Source organism: Saccopteryx bilineata, chromosome 1, assembly GCF_036850765.1.
Source record: "Saccopteryx bilineata isolate mSacBil1 chromosome 1, mSacBil1_pri_phased_curated, whole genome shotgun sequence".
Lineage (NCBI taxonomy): Eukaryota > Metazoa > Chordata > Mammalia > Chiroptera > Emballonuridae > Saccopteryx > Saccopteryx bilineata.
Window position 1 is genome coordinate 62,631,047 of NC_089490.1, and position 25,024 is coordinate 62,656,070.

The following is a 25,024-nucleotide window of genomic DNA, read 5'->3' on the forward strand; positions in this document are numbered from 1 at the left end:
AAATTTAACACAATCAGCATTTACTCTTCAAATTCTGAGATCTCTCCTTCCTTTGAGCCACGCCCACTACAGTGTAAGCTTCTTAATGACTGAAAGGTGTTTTCCATTCATTTCTTTACCTGCTACCACCCCTTTTCCCCAAATTGGGCACAGAGCCTTGAAGACAAGTGTGTAATAAACATTGACTCCTTGGTAAACAAAAAAAGTATGTCTGATCACCAGTTTTTGTATCATATGTATTTCTTTTATTCTAACATGCATATTTTTCACAATTTAATATTGGTGAAATCAAAGTTCATCTTATGCTTATTGGCATGCTATAATTTAATTAGAAATTTTTCTAATTAAAAAATGGGTGGTACATATAAGGTGGGTATATCTTATTACATTTGACAGTGTCTTAGAGTCAATGAAATAAAGTATCATTCAAACATCCCTGAAAACAATTTTGTTTACTCCTCTGTCTTCCTGCCTCTAGGATGAATCATATTATGTTCTCGGCACTTCCTTAGCCCCTATTTTCTACTCCTACTGCTGTCTCCGCTTTACTTCCTTTAATTTTCCACTGTTCTCAAACAGAGTCAGACAATTACACTGCAGTAAGGCAATGCTAAACACAATGGTGTCATTGTATCGTGGTCCCACGAGATAAAATGCTGCTTATGATCCTGTGTGTCTACTATAGAATTAACGAGGTAAATATATAAGCTAGTTAAGATTTAAATAAAGCAGCTTTAGTTTTTAAAAGCGTGAACAGGCTACCATGCTATATGAGCTTCAATTTCTAAAGACAGTGTATTCAGAAGCAGAGTAATACTGAAATTAAATAAGACAACCAAAGTAATGTGATATATTTAATGACAATATAATTATCATTCTTTGAGCAGCATTGTGACCTAGGAGATTCCCGAGAAGGTAAAGGTTTCCTAACACGTCCAGATGCCCTGTCCCACCCGATTATCCTAGTTTACATGCTTTCATCTTTCATTTCTCTTTGAAGGTGGGAGACCCAGTGGTCTTGGGCCAGGCAGTTCTATGGAGGGGAAGTTGTCCTCACTAGCACTGTCATGGGGGACATGCCCCCTAGTGTGGTAAAGAGGCATCTCTCACTTCCTTTTTCCATAGCCGAGGAACCAGCCAAAACAGACGACTTGTTCCATAAACCCTGTACTGTACTCTGCAATCCTGAGCTGTTCTGCCTCTCCCACACCTTTGCTCAGGCTGATTCCTTCATCTACAGAGGCACTAGTAGTGCTTTCTATGATTGTGGGAATGTTCTATAGATCTGCAGGGTACAATACAGTAGCCACCAGCCACATGGAGCTATTAAGCAGAGCACTTGAAATGTGACTAATGCAACTGAGAGACTGGATTTTTTTTTTCTTTAAGTTTAAATAGATACATGGCTAGTGGCTACTCTATTGGACAGCAGAGATCTAGTGTGTCCTTTCCTATATATGCATCTAGCATGTACATTTTCTCTGAATCCTTAAACTTCTAGAGAATTATTAAACCTGGGGTCTTAGGGACCTCCTGAACTTGTAGTTGCCCAAGGTAATCTATATATATAGTTCATATTGTTGCCCAGAGCTGGACACACTACAGCCTCTGGACCAGTAGGCTGAAGGTCAGATGAGGGCTTGTGGCCGGAGGGGATGAGTTTGGTCCTCAACATAAGCAGTGGAGTAGGGAAGCAGGCGTCTGGGACCAGGTCACACCGGGAGGGTATGTGGGAACAGAGGGATGGGAGGGGCCTGCCCGGGGAGGAGGCGAGAGAAGCTGGGATGCAGAGAGCAACTGTGCAGTCAGTCAGTCACACTGAGGGCGTGAGCGGGTCAGGTAGCTGCCGGCCCCTGACTTGGAAGTTCTGGAGGCTCTGGCATCCATGTGTGTGCCGATCCTCAGGAACTCAGAATCCTGCCTGGGAGTCATGAGCTGTGGAGCGGATTCCACAGGCCAGTGCTCCCTGGACCTACGTAAGGCAGGGTTACTTATGCTCTCTCTTTGGCTGTACCACTTGTCTACTCTTGACCAACACACCAAACGCCCAGACCCTGAGCAGGACGGTGGTAGAGGCAGTGGGGAAAAGAACAGAACAACTTCCTTCAGTAAGCAAAAACTCTTACTGACTGAGAAGGCTATTTCCCCCAGAACAGCCTTCTAATTCCAGGTGTTGTGATTTAAAGAAAAGGCCCACTTCTCAAAATCATGTCCTCTACTAATTAGAGATCCTACTACATTAATTAGCAAATACCTAAAACAGGGTTGAGGGAAATGGTTGTTTACAATTTACTGCAGATTCAGTAAAGCAGATTGCTTTCTTTTTTTTTTTTTTTTTTTTTCTTTTTCAGATTGCTTTCTTAATCTAAATTTAGCCGTATTAGAGGAAAGAGTCACTAGCTTGTAGAAATAAGGGGGAAATTTTTCTAGGGTTGGCACAGGTGGGGGGGTTCCCTGGAGTGGGGCAGGGCTTAGACATGGGGCTTACTGAGGACACCTGTGGGAAAGAAGCTTGGAAAGGGAGGAAAAAGAGCATTTGAAATACCATATTTCCCATGTATAAGACGATCCCATGTATAGGACGCACCTGAATTTTGGGGCCCGAAATTTGAAAAAAAAATGTATTACTTAAAGTTATTGAACTCAAGTTTTATTCATCATAAAAGTCATACAACTCCTCATCTGCACGAAAAAGCAGGAAATGCAAGTTAAAAATTTACAACCACATTATAAGACGCACCCAGTTTTTAGAAGCCAAATTTTTCTTAAAAAGCCATGTCTTGTACATGGGGAAATACGGTACATTTCCTCAGCAGACCCATGCCCCCTTCTTTCCCCAGACCAAGTTCTGCTGTCACTAATTCTCCAGTCCCTGTCCCTCTCCCTAGTGCTAGGCTCCCCCTGCATGGGGATTCCAGGACAGAAGCATTGAGTTGGATTCTTGAGGGCCTCACAGGGGACAGGAAATGCTTTTTTGGACAGACTTAGCAGGAAAAGCTCCAGCTAACAGAATGGGTCTGTGGGAGAGAGGGCAGGAGAAGGTTGGAAGAATGAGCACAGGCTTAGAGGAATTCTCTGTGCAAAGAGAACTTCTAGCTGTTCATTTCCACAGCACCTGGTGCTCAACATTCAGTAAATAGTTGAATGGATGAATAATGTCCCCTAATACTGCAAAATCATGCCAGTTGCCAGACTCACACAGGTCAAATTCTTTCCTGTCCAGGGTATGAGCTATTTCCTTCTTAAATAGGCACTTAATCCAAAATTGTACGGATTTACTGATATTTTATTCCTATTTTGAATCCGAATTTCCCATCTGCTATCCAGAATGTCCTTAGGAAACTTGCCCTTCTTTTCCCTTCACAACTGAATCCTAGCTTCATTGGAATCTCAGAACATCTGGAAGATATTTGAGCCTTTTTTTTTTTTTTGTAGGAGGAGTCTATCATTACCTGTTCACACACAAGAACAGAAGAAGATAATCCCAGAGAGACAGGGTGGGGAACAGCATAGCATGAATAAGGGGCAAACCCAGGAGGTGAGGAAGGGCAGCTGGCAGGCTCCTGGGCTACTCCAGGAGGGGGCACTGCTCCTAGGAGCCCAGCTGTTACTGCTGTCTGCTGAGGGGGCGTGGTCAGCAAGTCCACGTGCAGATGGTCGTCCAGGCCCCGTAGATGTCTAGGCTCTTAACCGGCACAGCCTTGGAGTTCCTAGGAAAACACTGACCAATAAATTAGGTTGAAAAATATGTAGGAGGCAGGGAATATCAACCTGGAGTATTTGTCAATGGCATGGGTGTTCTGGAAGATGCGAAGACCCATCTGGCCCTTCAGAAGCCCCTTCTTCCTGGAGGAACCGGATTCACTGCCCAGGGCCAGGTGGACGACTATTCTGTCTTGCCTTTCTTCTTCTGTAAGAATATGGCTTCTTGGGTACCCAGCCAGGCTGTTGGCCTCAGACTCACTGTAGCTGCCATCCAGCATCATGGTTCTTGAGTGAAGCATTCCACACATACATGGGAACTGTGGGAAGCAAACACAAGGGAAGGTGTCAGGCAAGGTTAGGCTTTGTGAGAGGAGCAGAGGACACGCCCTGCACCTAGAGCCCCATGGACACAACTAGAAGGATCCCCAGAGATCACTTAGGCTAAGGAGTCTCTATCCTGGCTGCATATTAGAGTCACCTAATGGGGACTAAAAATGTCTACACCCATAAGCCACTTGAGACTAATTTAAAGCCCCCAGTTTATTTTACAATGTAGCCAGTGTCTAGAACCACTAAATTAGTCCAACTGCCCTCAATTGCAGAGGAAGAAACTAAGACCCAGAGAGGCTATACAAGTCCCTTGAGATCACACAGCTCGTGTCAGAGTCAAGACTTTAAACTTATACATTCTTATTCCAGTTGTGGGACTCCACTTCTTTGTGCATGGATCAAAAACTGATTAACTAGAAGAATGTTCTTACTCTAAAGAGTTACATGTAGCCTGACCAGGTGGTAGCACAGTGGATACAACATTGGATGGGACACAGAGGATCCAGGTTTGAAACCCTGAGGTCACCAACTTGAGCGTGGGCTCATCCAGCTTGAGCGCAGGCTCACCAGCCTGAGTGCGGGGTTACAGGCTTGAGCCCAAGGTCGCTGATTTGAACAAAGGGTCACTCACTCTGCTGTAGCCCTCCCAGTCAAGGCACATATGAGAAAGCAATCAGTGAACAACTAAGATGCTGCAATGAAGAATTGATGGTTCTCATTTCTCTCCCTTCCTGTCTGTCTGTCCTTATCTGTCCCTCTCTCTGACTTTCTCTCTCTGTCTCTTTCAAAAAAAAAAAAAAAGAGTTACGTGTAAGGGTAAAGGGTCATGATGCCTGCAATATGTTTTTAAATGGTTCAACTACTCCAACAAAACCACATTCCCATATATAGAAAGATCACACAAAGATGGCAAAACGTTAACAATGTTGGATGTAAGTGTGGGTACATGGATGTATATTATACTATTTTGTAAAACTATTTCTGCAAGTGTGAAAATGTTTATAAATTATAAGTTGGAGGGTATGAAAAGGTTTCGCTTAACTTCTTTTACAATCTGAGCCAACAAGGAGAGGGCTTCCGGCTGGTGCAGCACCGGCTAGTGTTGGCCAAAGGCATGAGGCCTGCCTGATACAGCCAACTGGTTAGGGGTGTATTCTTCTCAACCTGTTGATTTAATGTTTCTAACCTGGCTCCCAGCCCTGCAGTGCCTGTTTTTCCACCAGGAAAAGTGAAATAATGACGTTTCACAACTTGCCTCCTGTTGTTAGGAATCTTGAAATACTCAAATGGATACCATGAAAGAATACAAAAATAGAATTACTTGAAATATTCTTACGCTTGAAATCTTTTGTGGCTTGAGAGGTTATTTTTTTAATCAGGCATGATTGTTTCATTATTTTTTTCAAAGTCTCATCCCATCAGCCATAATAATTATATAGTACATTAATACATTCCTAGAATAGACTAGCTCATAGCCTTTAGTGATAAAAGGTCAGTAAGAGATCGTCTATTCAATTCTTTCCGTTTAGATATAATCACACCCAAATGTTGACAAAATTGTGAGATACTGTCACTGGAGCCTTTGTTGTTGTTGTTAAAGGCACAGGTCTTTGCTTCTTTTCTTTGCTCTGATCTGAAACTCATTCTGCTAAATGAAAATAGACTTTCCTCCCAAGCTTTTGAGTTAGAATCAGGAAATGTTAAAGATTATGAAAATTTTCCACATGACCGTGTTTCTAAGAAAAATTAAGCAGCTCCTGGCATGTTGAACAGTCTGGATTATCATGCCTAGCATTCAAATACGTGCAAGTGAGGCAGAGGCCCCCCCTTCAATCCAAAGTGTGGGTCCCCTTGAAGCAGGGTGAGCCTAGCAGGCTCCAGTCAGCTCTACCCTTTGTGGAGTGGAGGTTGAACTTCGGGGAACTTCAGAAACACAATGAGGATTCCAGGGTGCCATCCCCAGAGGTTCTAACTCAGTAGTAGGTCTAGGGTGCAGCCCACAATCTTCATTTTTAAGAGACTCAGAAGGTGACTCCAAGCCAGGTGCTCCCGGGCTCCCACTCTGGGAACTTCAACTCCACTGGGGGCCATTTTCAAGGTTGTGAATAGTGGTTTCTCTGTGGGGCAGCAGAAGAAAGATTTTGTGTCTCCACCACTGGTTACCCTCAAGCAACTACCCCTCTCAGCTTTTAAATGGTGCATGTCACAACAGTGGAGTACAAGCTGTCACCTCCCAGGCATCTGTTCTCACACAACAGGGAGCTGGACTTGGGTCCCAATTGTCTTCTCACATGTGATTTCTGTTTCTCTCTAGACAGTGCCATATCATCACCGGCAAAAACCAGGCCCTATCATATGGTAACAGGTCAATGTACAAGTACAAGCTATTTGCAGGGAACTAGTCATGAGCCCATATTCATTGGGTGGAAACTTTGTTATTTTTTGAACAGCTCTATACAGAAATGTCTAACAGATTATAAATTAAAAAGCATATATATATATCCCAAAGTCATTTGAGAATGATCAATGTACAGATTATTATTAATTTGAACAAATGTTTAAATGCTGAAGTAAAAAGGTTTGAATAGAACTTTAAATATAAATTTTTAAACAATCTAGCATACTTGGAGACATTGTAGAAATTTTTAACAGGGGTAATGCTGGCATTGAAAGGCGTTTTGAAAAGGCAATACTTCCTCTTTTCCTAAAATTTAAAGTTCCCCTGATCTGAACACCTTTTTGGTGAATACTCATTTTGATTAGTGCAATGACTAGCAATGATTTAGTAACAAGTTTGCTCTTTATTTCTTATTATCATTAATAAGAATCTGAATCTGAATGAAATACTTTCCTTCCCTGTGTCAAAGTCCCATACACATTGCCTTCTATCTTGTCCTTTGAAACAATGCCTCATTTCCACTCTATCTCACAGTACAGTGTAATTTAGTATAGTATAGTATAGTATAGCATAGCATAGCATAGTATAATGCAGTACAGTATAGATAGTATAGTACTTGTAGTGACTCTAAAGACTAAGGTCATTTGTGGCTAAATTTTCACTGAGCTAAAGCACTGGTAAATAAAGAAGCTGTTTTCCCCCTAGAACTCTTGCCTTATCTGGCCATAGGGTATGGAGCTGTTCTCTCTAGACATGTTCAATAATAATAGTAATACTTATGTGTGTCTAGAACCCTACCGTTTCAAAACAACTTTCACATACATTACTTTACGTGACCCTTACAACAAGCCTGGAAGAAAGGTAGGGTGACGATTCTGTTATACTTTTTACAATGAGAAAACAAGGACCCAGCATAAGTGGCAGAATTAGGCCAAAGAATCCATGTCTTCCTGTTCTTAGTCTGTCCAAAGACTTTCTGCTTTGTGAAGTCCTTTATGTAGACACTAGAACCTATTCTAAAATGGATCACCCTCCTTTTACATCAATATCTCTTTTTTCTTTTTCTTTTCTTTTTAACCTTTTTTAAATTTGTTTTTTTTAGATTTTGTTTATTAATTTTGAGAGAGAGTAGAGAGAAAGAGAGAGAGGAGAAGGGGAGGAGCAGGAAGCATCAACCCCCGTATATGCCTTGACCCGGCAAGCCCAGGGTTTTGAACCGGCGACCTCAGCATTCCAGGTCAATGCTTTATCCACTGTGCCACCAGAGGTCAGGCCTCAACATCTCTTTTTTCTACATGCAACCCTCCCTCCATTCTCATCCTGCTAGTAGCATGGAGAGGGACAAGGAGCCGAAGGAAACTTCTCTCACCTTCTCCTGCAGCTTCCGCTCCTTCCGCTCCTGCACTGTGGTCAGGTAGTTGACCGCGGCGTACTCCAGCACCGAGAGGAACACGAACACAAAGCTGACCCAGAGGTAGATGTCCACGGCCTTGACGTAGGAGACGCGGGGCATGGAGGCGTTCACACCGGTGATGATGGTGGACATGGTCAGCACCGTGGTGATTCCTGCAACACCCTGCTTTTAGTTCAGCCGCCGATGAGGGAACAGAATTTGACTAAGTCACTATTTTACATTTACCAGGCTTCACTCAAACGAGAAAGGAGGATCTGCTCTGCTCCACAAGCAGCTGGCTGTTCTCCCGGCCCACCTGCTGCCTGTCTCTTCTCACTCTAAGCACCTTGGGGCACTGGATTTCTGTGATGTGGCTGACAAGGGCAGCAGTGCTTCAGAAAGGGCCTGTTCAAATGTGGAATTGAAAACAGGGACTAAAGGGACACCTTCAGTGGAACCCCCCAAACCTCAAGGAATGAACACACTCTCCCTCCATTATTAAATCCATGGAGACTGTGCACATTCCTGGAAGTCTGCCGTGCTAGTTTCTTCTTCACACTGCCTCGCTGGTCAAACCCTCACATTTCTCAGGGCCCAACCTGATTTTGTCCAAATTTACAAGAATTAGTTGTAGCCCTGGCCAGTTTGCTCAATGGTTAGTGTCATCCCAGCATGTGGATGTCCCCGGGTTTGATTCCCAGTCAGGGCACACAGGAGAAGCAACCCCTCCCCCTTCATCCCCTTCTCCCCCCCCATCCCCCACCACAGCCATGGCTCAATTGGTTCCAGCAAGTTGGCCCCAGGCACTGAGGATGGCTCCGTGGAGCCTCCACCTCAGGTGCTAAAAAATAGCTCGGTTGTAGAGCAATGGCCCTAGATGGGCAGAGCATCACCCTGTAGGGGGCTTGCTGGGTGGATCCTGGTTGGGGCACATGTGAGAGTCTGTCTCTGTCTCCCCTCCTCTCACTTAAAAATAATAAAGAAAGAATTCATTGTAAACATTCACTCTGAAATTCGGAGTCTGTGAAGGACTAAAACCACAAGTCACCAGGATCTTCTTCCCAGAAATCATGTATCATGGACCCTACCTCCAAATGCTTAGTCTGTCAAAACAAAGCCAAAACACAAAGTTTTTGTACTTACTGAATACATTTTTGGCATTTGTAACATTATTTATCAAAGTACTGAGCTCTAACACTGCTGGTGGTGGAAGTCTGTACCCCAAATAGGCTCTGTCTTTCTAAAATTATTCGAGCAGAGTTGATGTTACTTTAGCTCGCTATCGTTTTCATAATGTAGCCCAGGAAAATGAGGGCAGTGTGGGGAAGGTGAGAACCAGAAATAGGAGGGACGTTTGTTCCTTTGACTCTGACAGCCCATCACTTAAGAACTCTGAATAATGGTTTTACTTTTTCTTTACATAGTGGTCAGTTGAAAAAAATAATAATAACCACCCTACCACACCTTATCAAATGCTTTTACCCAGTGAAACTCTGGCAGGCACAGCTCTGCGGTCGATCCAGAAGGACACCCAGGACAGCATGACCATCAGGGTGGCCGGGAAATAGGTTTGGAGCAGGAAGAAGAAGATGTGGCGACGCAAGGTGAAGTTGATGTACAGACGGTTGTACCAGCCTGGGGGACAAGGAAGAAGCCGGTGAGGTTCCACTGAGAGGCAGGAACAAACTCCTTCCCCTGAGCCCCTCTCTCCTTGACATGGCTCTCATCTTCAGCAGAAAGTTACACAGGAGTGACCTATGGGCTTAATGTAACTATTTCCTTTCCAAAGTCTAAGCCCTCTCTCCTATGAATAAATATCTTGCTGGTATCTAGTACATTAACTATTTTATTCAGTAATATCTAACTTCTCTCCACAGCATTTTGGGGAAAGGTAGAAATAAATAGGGGTCTAGGTTAAGTTGTTTGGTGTTTGTTTTTGCAAACCACAACCACATTTCCTGAGTGACTGGTTCTATTTTGTTGAAGCCAACACCACCAAGGCAGGAGCCAGCGAGATCAGTCAGCGTAGTCCATCTCCACATTCATCACAGAAGAAATAAGTCGTTCACAGAATTCTGAAGTCTAACATCAGTTCTATTTCTGACACCCCATCCACTGTGTGGAAGTCACTCCATCTTGTGCAAGTCATTTACCATTTGCTCATTCCTTTGGAAAAAAATGAGGATATAAATATTATTTATTTCACTCTAGCAATCTGAGAATCACTGCTTAATGGTTGTAAAAAAAGAAAGGATAAAAATGTTAAGGTTTCAAATGACCCACAATATTATTACCCAACTACTGGAACCAAAGATAGTGTAAGGACAGAATAAATGTGTAGAGTGAGCTGAAGCTGTGTGCACACCCCACCCCACTCCCATCTCCGCCCACCCTCGTCAGGAAACGATAGAACTCAGAGACGGTCCAGCTCTGTGCCTCAAAGCAAGAGGTACACACAATGGTGACAACAAGATGCTTTCAGGAGCACAGAGGCAGGTGCTATTTTGTTTGTGTTCATAACATTTATTATTAAAGTCATTTTCTATTAGTGGTAAATGATATCCGTTTCCTACGGATGATGGTGAGGTAAAATTCCTTTTTAAAATAAAGTATGAGAGGGGAGTTGACTTGAAGAAAAAAATTAAGTCAATGGCAGCATAGGTGTATGTCCGACAGACTTCCCAATGGTGTTGCGTAAATAATTGAAACCCAGATTGGGTCTAATTCTCTTACTTGGGACATGAGGAAACTCTCAGAGGCTTTTCTAAGAGTCAGGATGAACTTGGGTCAGAGCTCAGGTCTCCAGACAAGGGCTTCTCTCACACTATGTCCCTTCAGTTCTGCAGTGACCACCGAGGCCGCTGCATGTGAGTGCTGTGCTAGGGCCTGAAGGGGATGGAGACAGACTTAGATCTTTCCAGGCAAGGGCTCCTCTCACACTATGTCCCTTCAGTTGTGCAGTGACCACCGAGGCCGCTGCATGTGAGTGCTGTGCTAGGGCCTGAAGGGGATGGTGAAATGTCCATCTAGGGAAGCAGCGAGTAGCTTAGGTTTTGGAAAAGGAAACTTTAGGAACTATTGGATAGAATGATTAAGAAAGATCTCATGGAGGAGATGAGTGTAAGCTGGAGCAGTGCAGGGTGAGGACAGCGACTCAGCCTGCTGCATGCAAGGAACCCTGGGAGCTTTACTACTCTCCAAAGCCCTGCTGTATCCCAGGGTGATTCTGATTTCATTGGTCTGGGATGGGGACCTAGGGATAGGCATGTAAAGTTCCTCAGGTTCATAGTGGCACCATTCACAATAGCCAAAAGGTAGAAACAAGCCAATGTCCATCGATGGATGAATGGTTAAATATAATCCACACAATGGAATAATATTCAGTCTTAAAACAGAATAGAATATTTACTTACACATGCTTCTACATAGATGAACCTTGAAAGTATTATGATAAGTGAAACATGTAGTCACAAAAGGACAAATATATGATTTCACTTTTATGAGTTACCCCGAATAGTCAAATTCATAGAGATAAAAAAGACCAGAGGTTCCCAGGGGCTGGGGCTGGGGAATGGGGAGATATTGTTTCATGAGTACAGAGTTCTGTTTGCGATGATGAACAAGGTCTGGAGATGGATGGTGGTGATGGGTGCACAACATTGTGGGTGTACTTAATGCCAGTGAATTGTACACTTAAAAATAGCTAAAGTGGTAAATGCTATGTTATATGTAATTTACCACACAAAAAAAGTACTAGCTAGCAACAACAAAAAGACTCCCCAAGTAATTCTAATGTGCAGCCAGAGCTGAGAAACGTTGACTTGGAGCAGTGGTTCTCAAAGTGCTGCTCCTGGACCAGCAGCAAGAGCATCACACACAGGATCTGCTGACAAGCAAGTGTGAGGAATGGGGCCCAGCGGTCTGTGTGCATCATCGCTGGGGGACCAGTTAAAACCCTGCTGAGTGTCACCCCCACTGCTCCTGGCTGATACTGATGTTGCTGGCCGAGCACCATCGTTTGAGAACAACATTAGCTAAGAGAAACAGTCTCTGAATCTTGACATACATAAGAGTCACATGTTAAACAGGCAGAGTCCTGGGCTCCACTCGAGATTCTGACCCAGTAGCTACAATGGTGCCCAGAAATCCGCTTGTCAAACACCCTCTCCTGGTGATTTGGATGCAGGTAGACCTCAGGCTGCACCTGAGAAGTGCTGCTGAGGTGACAAAAGCCATCTGGCTGGGTTAGAAAGTTAGCACCTGAGTCGGGTAAAGGAAGGGTTGGACCAACAGCAAAAGGCTGGAACAGCAGTGTGGCTCTAGACAGCTTGACAGGTAATTACCGTGCAGGTTTGGGGGTTGTTTGAATGAGGCAGGAGCCTTTAGTGCAGTGGGTAAATAGAAAGTGATCTTCAAATACACAGAAACTACTAATTATTTATTCATCCCACAGCCTTTGTCTAATCTCATTAGCTTAAATGAAACAAATCATGTTTTTTCGTAGGTTTGTACAGGGCCTTTCCAGATGGGCTGAGAGCTGCTTTTATTCCGTGAAGGACTGCTCCATTATCCTTTCCTTTTGTCTAAGAAAAACAGGGAGGGTTGCCTTGGAAACACAAGGCATGAACCAGAGGCTGTGAAAATGGACACTCTGTGTTCTAAACAGTCTAGGGTGAGAGCACAGCTCGCCTCCCTGAGACAGGGTGGTAAACCTGCTTGCTGGCACATAGCAGATAATGGCAGCAGAAAGAAGACAAATTTTAATCGGGACTCCAGACAGGTTCTAACCGGGGATAAAACAAACAAGCATGCTATTCCCATGTAGAAAACATCTAAGAAGTACACATAGTGACAAAAGCAATTCGCCTGGCCACTTAATAGCTGTGTGACTTCAGTTAACCTGAATTCCTCCTAGTCTCAGTTTTCTCATCTGTCAACTGGGGATAGTAACATCTACAGCAAGGTTTGTTGGGTAGAAATTAGTTAATTCACATAAAGTACTCAAAACAGTGGCACATTATGAAAACTATATAAGAAACTCTCAATAATGGTTTTAGAGAGTTGACTTGAACGTGCCAAGAATAAATGAGAAAAAAAAATTGCATGGCAATACATGTCAGAATGAATAAGAGTGGGATGAGGATGAGCATTGTGGGCATAAAGCGAAGCAGGCGTGGGCTGTCTCGACACCAATACAACCTTGGCTGGGCTCGCTTTTCTCCAGTGTTGGATGTTGTGAACCAAAGACTGTGGGTGCGGGCAGGTGACCAGGGAGATGGTGACTGTACAGGGGTGACAGTAGCACAAAACCTTCCCATCAAAGGGCCTGGGCATCTCAGCACTGAGACAAAGGGTAATGAAGTGAGAAGTCCTCTAAGGTCCCAGAGCTACTGCAGAGCAGTCACAGGCTGAATTGTGTCCCCCAGAAAGATATGTTGAAGTCTTAACTCTCAATGCCTGTGAATGGGACCTGATTTTGAAATAGGGTCTTTGTACATGTAATCAAGGTGAGATGAGGTCATATTGGATTAAGATGGGCCATAAACCAATGACTTACGTCCTTGGAGAAGGGGGAATTTGGACGTAGATATACAGAGACATAGATATGCAGTACCTTGTCAAGACACAGAGACACAGAAAGAAGGCTATGTGACCAAGGAGGTTGGAGTGATGTAGCAACCACCAAAAGCTAGTAAGAGGCAAGAAAGGAGCCCTCCCTAGAGCCCTCAGGAGGTGCAAGCACCCAGTTTGTAGTAATTAGTTATGACAGTCCTAAGAAATTAGGCCCTGGCCGGTTGGCTCAGTGGTAGAGTGTTGGCCTGGCGTGCAGGAGTCCCAGGTTTGATTCCTGGCCAGGGCACACAGGAGAAGCGCCCATCTGCTTCTCCACCCCTTACCCTCTCCTTCCTCTCTGTCTCTCTCTTCCCCTCCCGCAGCCGAGGCTCCATTGGAGCAAAGTTGGCCCGGGCGCTGAGATTGGCTATATGGCCTCTGCCTCAGGCGCTAGAATGGCTCTGGTTGCAACAGAGCAACGCCCCAGATGGGCAGAGCATCGCCCCCTGGTGGGCATGCCGGGTGGATCCCGGTTGGGCGCATGCGGGAGTCTGACTGCCTCCCTGTTTCCAACTTCAGAAAAATACAAAAAAAAGAAAGAAAGAAATTAACATAAGAACTGATTGCGAGATTAGAGAAGGGCTGACAAATGGATCCTCTCAAAACTACAGACACAGCCCAGGGTCCAAGAAGAGGCTGCGCTAGCACTAAAAACTGAATCTATAGATCTAAATATAGGTATATAGGCATTGCCTCAGACAGCTATCCATCCCTATCGTTAAGTTGAATGAATCAGGTTACAGATTAGCATGTAAAATATAACCCCACTTTCATGAAATTACATAAAGCAAGATGTCGGCAAGGGTGTTGGCTAAATGGTTAGAAATGATTACCTCTGGCCATGGGATTTCAGAAGAGAACAACTTTTTACTCTCTGCTTTTAAGTGCTGTTTATGTTTTGGTGGACTATGAATTACTTTAATAAGAAGAATGTATTTTCCTTAGGAGGGGAAAGGTTCAGCTGAAGAAGAATTCTAACGTGTTTTCTTTCACAACGGAAACAAACCAAGCAAAAGTTAGCTACTGGACCACTTTGTAAAGTGTATGAGCGTCTAACCACTACGCATACACCTGACCCTAGTACAGAATAATACTGAATGTAGACTGTGATTGAAAAATAAAAATAAATTTAAAAGAAAGAACCACCAAAAAAAGAAAAAAAAAAATGTTCGCTTGCTACCGGTACTGCTGTAGAAGGCCAATCTGGAAGTGGTGTGAAATTTCTGAATCAGAAACTGAGACAGGGAGATCTTCTCGTCTGTTTTCAGGGAGTCGTCCCCATTCTTCCAATACAGCATCAGATCTTCATCTGTATAAGCATCTTTGGAGAGAGAAAAATCAGTTAATTTGACTCCTTTGCTTCTGATGCAGGGTGAAGCCACAGGGAAATCCTACACCAGCATAAGAGTAAACAGTTCTGAACACTGGCAGGCAGGACTCAGTCTCATGGTTATTAAAATGGCACAAATATTGGACAGGGAATAAGGCAAAGATTTGTCATTAGGCATACTGATACTTACAGCTTTCCAGCTCCAAAGAACAGGTCTGGGAGTCCAGCGGAAAGTGGCTGAAGTCCATGTTGCACATGGCAGTGACTGTAATCCTAGACAACCCAAACACACATGTTGGCTCATGCAGTGAGTTCTTGGCCCATGCACCTGCTCAGAGTAAGGAGAACAGGGACCCCACCAAGAGTAGCTGCCTCCTCACATCTATTTCAGAAGTTTGGAAACCCAGGTATCTAAGATACAGAACTTGAACTTTTATCTTTCTGTAGGAGATATCCCTGGGGCTCTGCCTGGATCCTAACTGCTGAGGGTCTTGGCTGCTAATGGCTCACATCTGCGCACTCTCCTGTCATTGCTCTCAACAAGCCTCCCTCAGAAACACCTGGAAGATTCTGCCCCTCCCCACACCCCACCCAAAGGTATTAGCACCTAATTCTAGTGAACTGTACAAGCAGGCCAGGAGGATATGCATAAGATTGTATAATCACTCAAGTTAGCCCAGAAGCCAACCTGCAACAGCACTCAGTGAACAGTAGGTATTTTCGTTGTTTTCTTTTTGTGTGTGACAGAGACAGAAAGAGACAGAGAGAGGGACAGATAGGGACAAACAGAAAGGGAGAGAGATGAGAAGCGTCAGTTCTTCATTGAAGCACCTTAGTTGTTCATTGATTGCCTTCTCATATGTGCCTTGACTGGGGGGCTCCAGCAGACTGAGTGACCCCTTGCTCAAGCCACCAACCTTGGGCTTCAAGCCAGTGACCATGGGGTCATGACTATGATCCCACACTCAAGATGGGTGAGCCTGCACTCAAGCTGGTGACCTTGGGGTTTTGTACCTGGGTCCTCTGCGTCCCAGTTCGATGCTCTATCCACTGCACCACTGCCTGGTCAGGTAAACAGTAGGTATTTTTTTAAAATATTTATTACCAATAAACTTGCATATAGAAGTCTCAGGGGTGGAAGGTACATAGAAGGGTGTTGCTGCCCTAAGCTCATTCAGGCCCCTCTAGTCTAGTAACCCAGGCTTAAGATCCCCAATGACAGGGAAGTCACCGAATCTAACATGGCCATTTTGTCTTAGAGAGTTCTGACGGACATCAGAGGCCTGTAGCATCCCATGTAGCCCACAGACCCAACCACAATGGCAAACTCTTTAGGGCCAGGACGAAGAAACCATGACCCCACGGGCAGTTACCTCATGCTGTACAGCACGTGCCCATCGGGGAACACCCTCAGCATGATGTTCTGCTTGGTGGTGTCGTGGGTGAACGACCTTTTGGAGTGAACAAAGAAGACGTCGGGGACCCAGATCTTCTTCACCAGCCGGCCGTCAAAGGTCATGCTCTTGTTGCTGGTGCTGCGGAAGGACAGCCTCTCGTCCTTCCAGTAGTGCCTCAGGTAGAGGGTCATGGTGAAGTCCTGGGGGCCGGGCAGGCCAGACAGACACGGCTTAGGGAGCTCACCTCCTTTCAGAATTTTAACCTGAAAGTGTTTGCCTCCCGTTCCCCTCCAAGTGTGGTTCACCGGACCACTCGCACCGCTGGAGGAGTGGGCGCTAAGTACACAGTGCTGGGCCTCCTTCCCAGAGGCTCTGAATCAGAAAGCCTAGGTAGGGCAGGGCTTAGGGACCTGCACTCAGTCAACTCCCCATTATTTTTACCCATGAAGCTTGAGAACCCCTGCTTAGATTTTACTGTATCTGGGCCAACTTCCAAGTCCCAGTACTGTTCCCTCCGACTCCGGCTCGGCCCACCCAGGCACGACCTGCACCATTGTAGCCCCACCAGTCACAGGCTCTCAAGTAACCCGACACCCCACACCCTAGGCTGCCCACCAAGGGCACTGCGTACCATGTCCACCTCCGAGATGCTGTCCAGGCTCTCCACCTGCACGTCCACACCCACCGGGATGGCAGGGCCTGCAGAAGAGCCAAGGTAGCTGGTTAAGGCACACTCCCCGCACCGCCCGGCTGGAAGACAGCCCCAGACCCCTGCCCAGGGGAGCCCAACTGGAGCAGGGATGAGGCAGGGACTCAAATCCTATGAGGTTTTTCTTGCTATTTCCTGATGTGTTGGGTGCCTGAGTTTTCTCCACGAAGGCAGGGACTGCGTCTGCCTTATGTGCCCCTCCTGGGCCAAGGTGGATATTCGATCCATGCTTGTTGCTTGAGTCAAAGAGCTGGATTACTACCTTCTAATCTCAGAACCATCTCTGTAGGGTAGAACTACTAACGGTGCTCTAGTGCTTGAGGGGAGACCCTGGTTGTTGGTCCTCCTGTGACCTCTAAAAAGGACAAAATGAAAGCTCTGACTCAGGGTGGGGACACCTGCATGCTCAGGGCGGGAGTCATTGGATCATTCAAACTCTACCTACAGAGTGCCGAGCGGAGGGCTGGAGGCATGCCCCGGAGAAGGCTGTGACGTGAAGGGAGATGGGATCTCTGTGCACGGTGGGATCGCAGTGAAAGATGACACCACACAAGGTTTTGAAATCCCTTAGGGCCACGTCAGGTGAGAAGCACAAAACCACACAGCCCAGAAGCCGGCACTCAGTTCCACCTTGCCTGGGGTAAGATTTCTGAAACCAGTTTTTCTGTGAGTTCCCATCCTCCTTCTTGGTCTGGGTGATCGTCACAATAGAGGTTCACTTTGCAGTAACCTAGTGGGCTATACACTTACAATCTGTGCACTTTTTTATATGTATATTATGCTTCCATAAAATTTTTTAGATTTTAAAACCTAGAATGGGAAAAAACAAAAATCTGTGTCTGTCAAACATATGAATGAGTGCTATTACATTCAGGCCAAAAATGTGTCTGAGAGTCAGGTGGCAGCTGGACTGGACCCCGGGGAGTAGGCATTGTTCACTGGCGAGCCCTGTTGCACTGAGGCCTCTGAGCCCCACCCACAGTGGACGGAGTGGGGAGAACCTTAGGCTGGCAGGGGAAGTCTGGCTCTTAGGGAATGAAGTGGACCAGAAGGGACCAAAACTTTGGCCGTGGGAAGGGAAGGAGAGTCAGAGATCCTGACACAGAAGGAACTAGAAGGCTCAATCTTGTTTTAGCACAAATGCAGAGGCAGGAGGGCCTCTGGAGGTGGCCCAGGGCATTGGATGCTCACTGACGCCCCCTCCACTAATAGGCCTGCTAACACTCGCAATCCCAACATGAAGGATTTTGGCTGAGTTTGATAGACTGGAAGCATTTTATTTATTACTAGCGAGATTTCGTGGATATTGAGGAGCCCCTGAGACATTTCACCCGCAGGTGTTGTAAAGTACCAAAGGCTACAGAATTAATATTAATATTATAAGAGGCTTGGAGAACATTTTATTAATTTGGGTTAAGGTGTGCAGAGAAATTGTGAGAATAGTCTCTGTACTGTGTGATTGGCATAGTCAGGATGGCCCTTGGCATTGTATTGTAAATGTAAAGGGAAGGAAAACATGGATTCCCAGACATTCCACCACACCTGTGGGGAAAGGGGTGAATGGCTAGCCAGGTGCAGGGAGAGAAAAGCCAAAATAAACCTTTTCTTATAGCAATGAGCCATTACGCGGGCATTTGTCCCCACCGAAACTACCTCTCCTATGTATTCAATAAATGCGTGTGTGACTCTGGACAGAGAGATAGCAGATAAACACTAGATAATACAGGAATGCCTTTAATATGTAGAGACATCTTTCTAACATTGTGTTGGCTTGTAAATTTTGTTTTCTCCAAAATGATGTATGGCTTGCAAATTGAACGTGGTCCTATCATGTTAAAGGACATATGACTATAACCAATAGTGATAAGGGGCTCCTAATTGCAATTTTTGCTTCTGTACTTCCCACTTATAAAACTATAAAAACTAAGTAGAACAAAGGGCCTGCGCGCTCTCCGTCAGATTTCTGTCGGAGTTCCCGCCGCTTGGCCAAGCTAGACAATAAAGCTTTGATGTGTAAACGAAGGACCTTGTTCCTGTCTTTCATGTTTCAGGGCCCTCCGAATTTGGCTTAACAGATATTTTCTGTGTTCTTAAACATGAAAGCAAATGAATACTTTATCTTTTTAGTTTCACTTTTTCCCCCTCTCAGAAAAATCAGGGCCTAAGCTGATCTTTCTATTTTCCTGTGTTCCTCAACAGATGGCTTAGGTCAGAGCCCATGAGAAAGCCCCACTCTAAAGGCCGCCTCCTCTTCTCGTTCCTGGCTCCAGCAGCGCTTCGAGGGCACCAGAAACGGAATGCTCAGTGTAGCGAGGTGGACCCCTCCTCAGGGCTGGTTGGCCGGTCTGTGTCTCCGGAGGGCCTTACAACGCCAGGGAGGGTCTGCCAGCAGCCTGGCTGGGGCTCTCTCCCAGTACTCAGACCCCGGCACCCTTGCACAGGGCTGTGTGTTTCCAACACTGCCCTCGAGGAAGTGGGGTGGTTAATTCCTGGTCCTCCGGTCCCTTTGTTAGCCCGAGAGATGAACACGCCCAGAGTGCAAGCTCTGAACTCCCGGTGGTGCTGCTCCCCGTGGAGGCTGTGCTCTCGACCCGCTCACCATGTGACCAGCAGCACCCAGTGGTCCAGAAGCCAAAGGGAACAAACAATATGCCCATCACCCTCTTTGGACTCTCTCCCCTGTGGCCTGGTTTTCAGATAATGCTCACAGTGTTTAACCAGGAGCTGGTTTTGGCGAAGGACATTTTACAGATAAAATATATCAGTTTGCTTGATACCTGTTACTGTGTCTCTGTTCTCAGGGCCTGCCTCGCCCTCCACAGCTCCAGCCACCCTTCCAAGAGAAATGTGATAAAGCCTGGGAGGGGGGCATCGGCGCTCTGGAGGTACTGCCAGCCGGGAGTGCAGCTCAAGTTCACAGGGAAACTGTGGTGTGGGAGGTAAACATTCTGTGTACTCAGGAGGCCCCAGAGCTGTTGGAATCCCTGCCCTCCTTTGTCTGAGTGCAATGGAGTTGGCCTTTGCCTTTGACCTGCCCAAAGCCAGAGGTTAATGCTCCCAGGCTCTCCTGAATTCTCCATTTTGTGGCCCTTCCAAACCCTGGTTTTGGGAGAAATTCTTCCAAATTACTGAGCTTTCTTCTTCTTCTTCTTCTGTGAACAATTTTATGTATTCAGCGGCACTGAGTCCTATCAGGTGTTAGAAAATAGCCTAGTAAATGAACGAGGCCTTCATGTCACGGCTCCTTAACATAGCTGTGAGTTTTCTGCTTTAAGAGAGGATCTGGTGAGCCCAATCGAAGTCACTGGTGAGGTTTCAGGCAGTGTGGCCAGAGAAGTGGCCTCTTTTCTCCATCCACTGGGCTCACCCACTCATTGCATGTCCTTCTAGACTCATTGTGAGCGTCACCTCCGAATGAAGGTTCCTCTGGTCCTCTCTCTGGGCAGAACTGACCAATCCCCCAGCTCTCCCACTCCATCACTAGAGGTGTCCCACACTGACGGCTCTCTGACAGTTGGTTGCACTTACTTATGTGTTTCCCCAGTGGACTCCTTGAGAACAATCTATTATTTCGGGCAAAACAATGGAATGTAAAGGACTCCAATAGCATAAGCGTTCTGGGCTAGAGTGGCTCCTCGGCATTTCTTTCTAGTCACTGGCTGCTTGAGGCAGCTGTTTCCTGGCACCCGTGACCGGGCCCGCGACCCGCTGCGCCCATGACCAGACCTGCTGCGCCCATGACCGGGCCCGCGACCCGCTGCGCCCGTAACCAGACCTGCTGCGCCCGTGACCGGGCCCGCGACCCGCTGCGCCCGTAACCAGACCTGCTGCGCCCGTGACCAGACCTGCTGCGCCCGTGACCGGGCCCGCGACCCGCTGCGCCCATAACCAGACCTGCTGCGCCCGTGACCGGGCCCGCGACCCGCTGCGCCCATAACCAGACCTGCTGTGCCCGTGACCGGGCCCATTGCGCCCGTGACCAGGCCTGCGACCCGCTGCGCCCGTAACCAGACCTGCTGTACCTGTGACTGGGCCTGCGACCTGCTGCGCCCGTGACCAGGCCCGCGACCCGCTGCGCCCGTAACCAGACCCGCTGCGCCCGTAACCAGACCTGCTGTGCCCGTGACCGGGCCCATTGCGCCCGTGACCAGGCCTGCGACCCGCTGCGCCCGTAACCAGACCTGCTGCGCCCGTGACCAGGCCTGCGACCCGCTGCGCCCGTAACTAGACCTGCTGCGCCCGTGACCAGGCCTGCGACCCGCTGCGCCCGTAACTAGACCTGCTGCGCCCGTGACCAGGCCCGTTGCGCCAGCCTCACAGCTCCTGACTCTTCCTTCCTAGCAGCTCTCACAATCTGACATCTGGATGTGAGGATTTCATTAACACTAGTCTCCCTCAGTAGAACATAAAAACGACAAGAACTGTGACTGTCTTGCTCACCACTGCTGTCACCAATTGTCACAGACCCTGCCTGACACATAGTAACAGCTCAAAAAGAAAATACATATTTGCCTTAAGAACAGTAGCATTTTGGTTGGAGAACCTAACCAACTTTGCTGCCACCATTCTTCCTGACCCTCCTGACAACCTCCTTGGTAGGGTTCAGAGGAACTCTCACCTCCCAGCTACACGGTCTGAATTAAAAATCAGCACTGTGCTAGCAGGGATGTGGACCGTACAGTTGCTTTAGAAGAGTGTGGTAGGTCCTCAACAAATCAAACACAGAACCACCATAAGGTCCAGCAATCCCGCTGCTGGGTAGATACACACAGTGGTGAGGGCAGGCCCTCAGACAGGTATTTAAACTCACATGTTCATGGCAGCATTGTTCACAATAGTCAGAAGATGGAAACAACCGAATAACCATTGACAGATGAGTGGATAAACAAAATGTGACCTATTCATGCCATGGACTATTATTCGGCCTTAAAAAGGAAGAAAATGCTGTCACATGCTACAACATGGATGAACTTTGGAGACATCATGTTAACTAAATAAGTCAGTCACAAAAAGCAGGGGGAAACTGTAGGATGCCACTTCCATGAGGTCCCTAGGTTAGTCAAATCACAGAGATAGGAAGTAGAAGGCTGGTTGTCACAGGCTGGGAGAAGAGGGTAGTGAGGGTTACTGTTCAGTGGGCTCAAAGCTTCAGATGGGGAAAAGGACAAAGTTCCGGAGACAGATGGTGGTGATGGTTGCGCAACATGTGGATGTGCTTAACGCCACTGACCCGTACACTTAAACACAGTTAAAATGGTAACATTTATGTTATGTATAGTCTACACATTTTTAAAAAATTAAATTTACATGTTAAAAAATCAGTATCACAATATTTCTTCTAACTAACGGAAGAGAAGCCCCGGGCCCTGGAGGTCCCTCTAAACGGGACACGGCCCTGACCCGGGCAGCTGGGAGCTTAGACCAGGTATTTGTTTCAGCTGATCCCTGGGATTACTAGGAAGCTGCTAGATTTTTAATCTTTTCACTTTCCTTACTGGAAAGGGATATCTAGTCTTAGACAAATTTCTCTCTACCAATAACTTTCAAATATCAATCCACAAGAAAGTTCCTTTTAGAGAAATAATAAAATAGGAAGGGAAGACAGGAATGAGAAGAGAAACCCCACTAGTGCCGGACATCTTTGTTCAGAGGACCTGCTGGGTGTGTGTGAGTGCTAAGGAAAGGGAGGTGTCAGGCTGAGCTGGCATCAGGGCAGGCTGGGCCCAGGCTCTGCTTCTTAACGGGGGACTGGCACAGGGCTACCCCCAAGGAAGGGGCACCTCTTGTTACATGCAGAGTCACCTGCATGCTGTCTGACAGCCGCCTTCAGAGACCTGCCCGCTTTGGCCAGTGCCCCTGCCCAGGAATGAGATGCACCTGCAGGGAAGGCTGCCTGCATCTAAACCAGGGGTCCCCAAACTTTTTACACAGGGGGCCAGTTCACTGTCCCTCAGACCGTTGGAAGGCTGCCACATACAGTGCTCCTCTCACTGACTACCAATGAAAGAGGTGCCTCTTCCAGAAGTGCAGCGGGGAGCCATATAAATGACCTCAGGGGGCCGCATGCGGCCTGCAGTTCCCATAGTTTGGGGACACCTGATCTAAACCATCTCCAGACACTCCCAGGGATTAAAGATTGTAATAGTCATTGGAACTCCAGGCCATGGGAAGCCCCTGCTGTGATGACCCCATCCTGCCTGTTTGGCCAGGACTCCAGAAGTCACAACATTTATTTATAGGCTTGTGGGGTATGGAGCTCTGACACATCACTATGTACACACTTCCCCTCTTCTCGCCAAGTGACATCTGGACATCCAGGAAAGCCTTACAGAGAATAAAAGGTGCCCAGAGCACCAACTGCATTCAAAGAAAGAAAGAGTGGCCCCCACTCTACGCTGTGGTGACTGAGATCGTGACAGCTGAAGTGTAAGATCCTCGGATCTTACTGTACCTGCTGGAGGTGATACCTTCTTCCTCTGAAGCTTCTAGCAAAGCCAGGCCCTTCCCCAGCCTCAGAAGCTTACTACCTTCTTCCTCTGAAGCTTCTAGCAAAGCCAGGCCCTTCCCCAGCCTCAGAAGCTTACTCAGGCAGGCAGGGGGCTGGCCTGACCCTCCACATCTGGTGGTCACCACTAATGAACCCAGCAGGTGCAGGGATGAGGGCACAGGAAGTCCAGTTTGCCCCTCAGACACAGCTTGAGGACTGTGGCTGCAACCTGTGGAAGATTCTGTTCTGAGCTGGGTGTTCAGGGAACATGTCAGGACTTCCCCTGCCCTTCCCGAGAACTGACTCCAGCTTTCCTGGCTTTCTCTCAGAGGAGGGAGCATTTTTACAAAGCTTTCAGTTTTGTAGCCAACATTGCAGGGAAAAAACCACAAAAACCTTAGTTTTGCCCCCAGCTGTTCTGTGGCCACACTTACCCTCTGGACCTCAGATTCTTCTGTAAAGTGAGAGTGTTAACCAGGTGACAGCTCAGGGCTCCTGCCAGCAACAACAGCCTCCAGTAGAAAGTTAGAACACATCGTTCCAAATATAACACACACACCTGCCTCACAAGACTGCATTGAGCCGGGGCCATGTTAATGACTGCTTAAGGCCTCTACACATTTTTGCCTTTGTGGGCCCCTTCCTGTACTTAAAATATATATTTAAAATTTTGTTAAATTGATTTTAGAAAGATGAAGGAGGAGGGAGAGAGAAAGAGAGAGAGAGGAACATAGGTCTGTTCCTGTATGTGTCCTGACCAGGGATCTAACCGGCAACCTCTGAGCTTTGGGACAACACTCTAACCAACCGAGCTAAGTGTCCAGGGCAAAATAAATATATATTAACAACATTTTCTCCTATTTAAAATTTCTCTCTTTTTTTCTGATTTTAAAATAAATTATTTCCAGAGGCTCTAAGAGTATTGTTTGTGAGTCCTTAGATGCTATGGCCATTCAGCCTCATGGATACTTCAGCCCTGCATTGAGGAACATGCCGGGAGAGGGGACAGGAAAGAGACCAGGTGAGGAGGCAGAGTCTAACCTGAGCACAGTGTGGCCTGGGTCAGCCACGTCATCTCTCTTGCCTCAGTTTCCCCAGATGGGGATAATAACAGTACTTCACAGAGTTCTTGTGAGGACTAAAGTTAGACCGTGTGTGTAAGTACTGTGGTTCCAATGGTGCCTGGCACAGAGGAATCTCTAGAAAGGTGGTAGTTTATAAAGTGAAAGTCTTTTTTATTATTATTCTAGCCATTTGCTGACCCTCTGTCCCCTAACCGACATGCTACAAGAAAGGCAAGTTTCCTGCTTACGGGGACATCTTCTTGCTTGAACTTCCTGGAGCAGATGCAGTTATTTTAGAACCGCTTGGTCAGGAAAAAAATTTTTTTTATAAAATTCCTCGGTGGTATTACTCATGGCAGGCCCCCAGGGACCCAGAACTCCCAGAGAGATAGTGGCCTCCTAACCTGACCCTGCTAGTGGTGAGCAACGTTCCCGGGCCGGAAGACGAGTTTCTGCCTGGCTTATCCCACTTCCCATAATGCTCTTCAGGTCTATCCGTGCCGTTGCAAAGGATAAGGTTTTCTTCTTTTTTATGGCCATTGTATAAATGTACCACTGCTTTTTTATCCACTCATCTACTGATGGACACTTGGGCTGC

General features: G+C 46.6%; 1 protein-coding gene across 3 annotated transcripts in view; it reads right to left on the bottom strand.

The window, feature by feature from the left end:
* Positions 1-1,431: 1,431 nt before the first annotated feature.
* Positions 1,432-25,024, bottom strand: part of GABRR2 (gamma-aminobutyric acid type A receptor subunit rho2) — a 37,433-nt gene continuing 13,840 nt past the window's right edge. The window contains exons 3-9 of one of the 3 annotated variants that reach the window (XM_066254257.1): positions 16,798-16,865; positions 16,143-16,366; positions 14,960-15,042; positions 14,620-14,760; positions 9,309-9,461; positions 7,803-7,999; positions 1,432-4,022 (exon numbers count right to left, since the gene is read on the bottom strand). In XM_066254257.1, the coding sequence (XP_066110354.1) occupies positions 3,711-4,022; positions 7,803-7,999; positions 9,309-9,461; positions 14,620-14,760; positions 14,960-15,042; positions 16,143-16,366; positions 16,798-16,865 (1,178 nt within the window). In that variant the 3' untranslated portion in view covers positions 1,432-3,710. Of the gene's footprint in view, positions 4,023-7,802; positions 8,013-9,308; positions 9,462-14,619; positions 14,761-14,959; positions 15,043-16,142; positions 16,367-16,797; positions 16,866-25,024 lie in introns of all 3 variants that reach the window. The other 2 variants (XM_066254259.1, XM_066254258.1) reach the window with 2 other exon arrangements.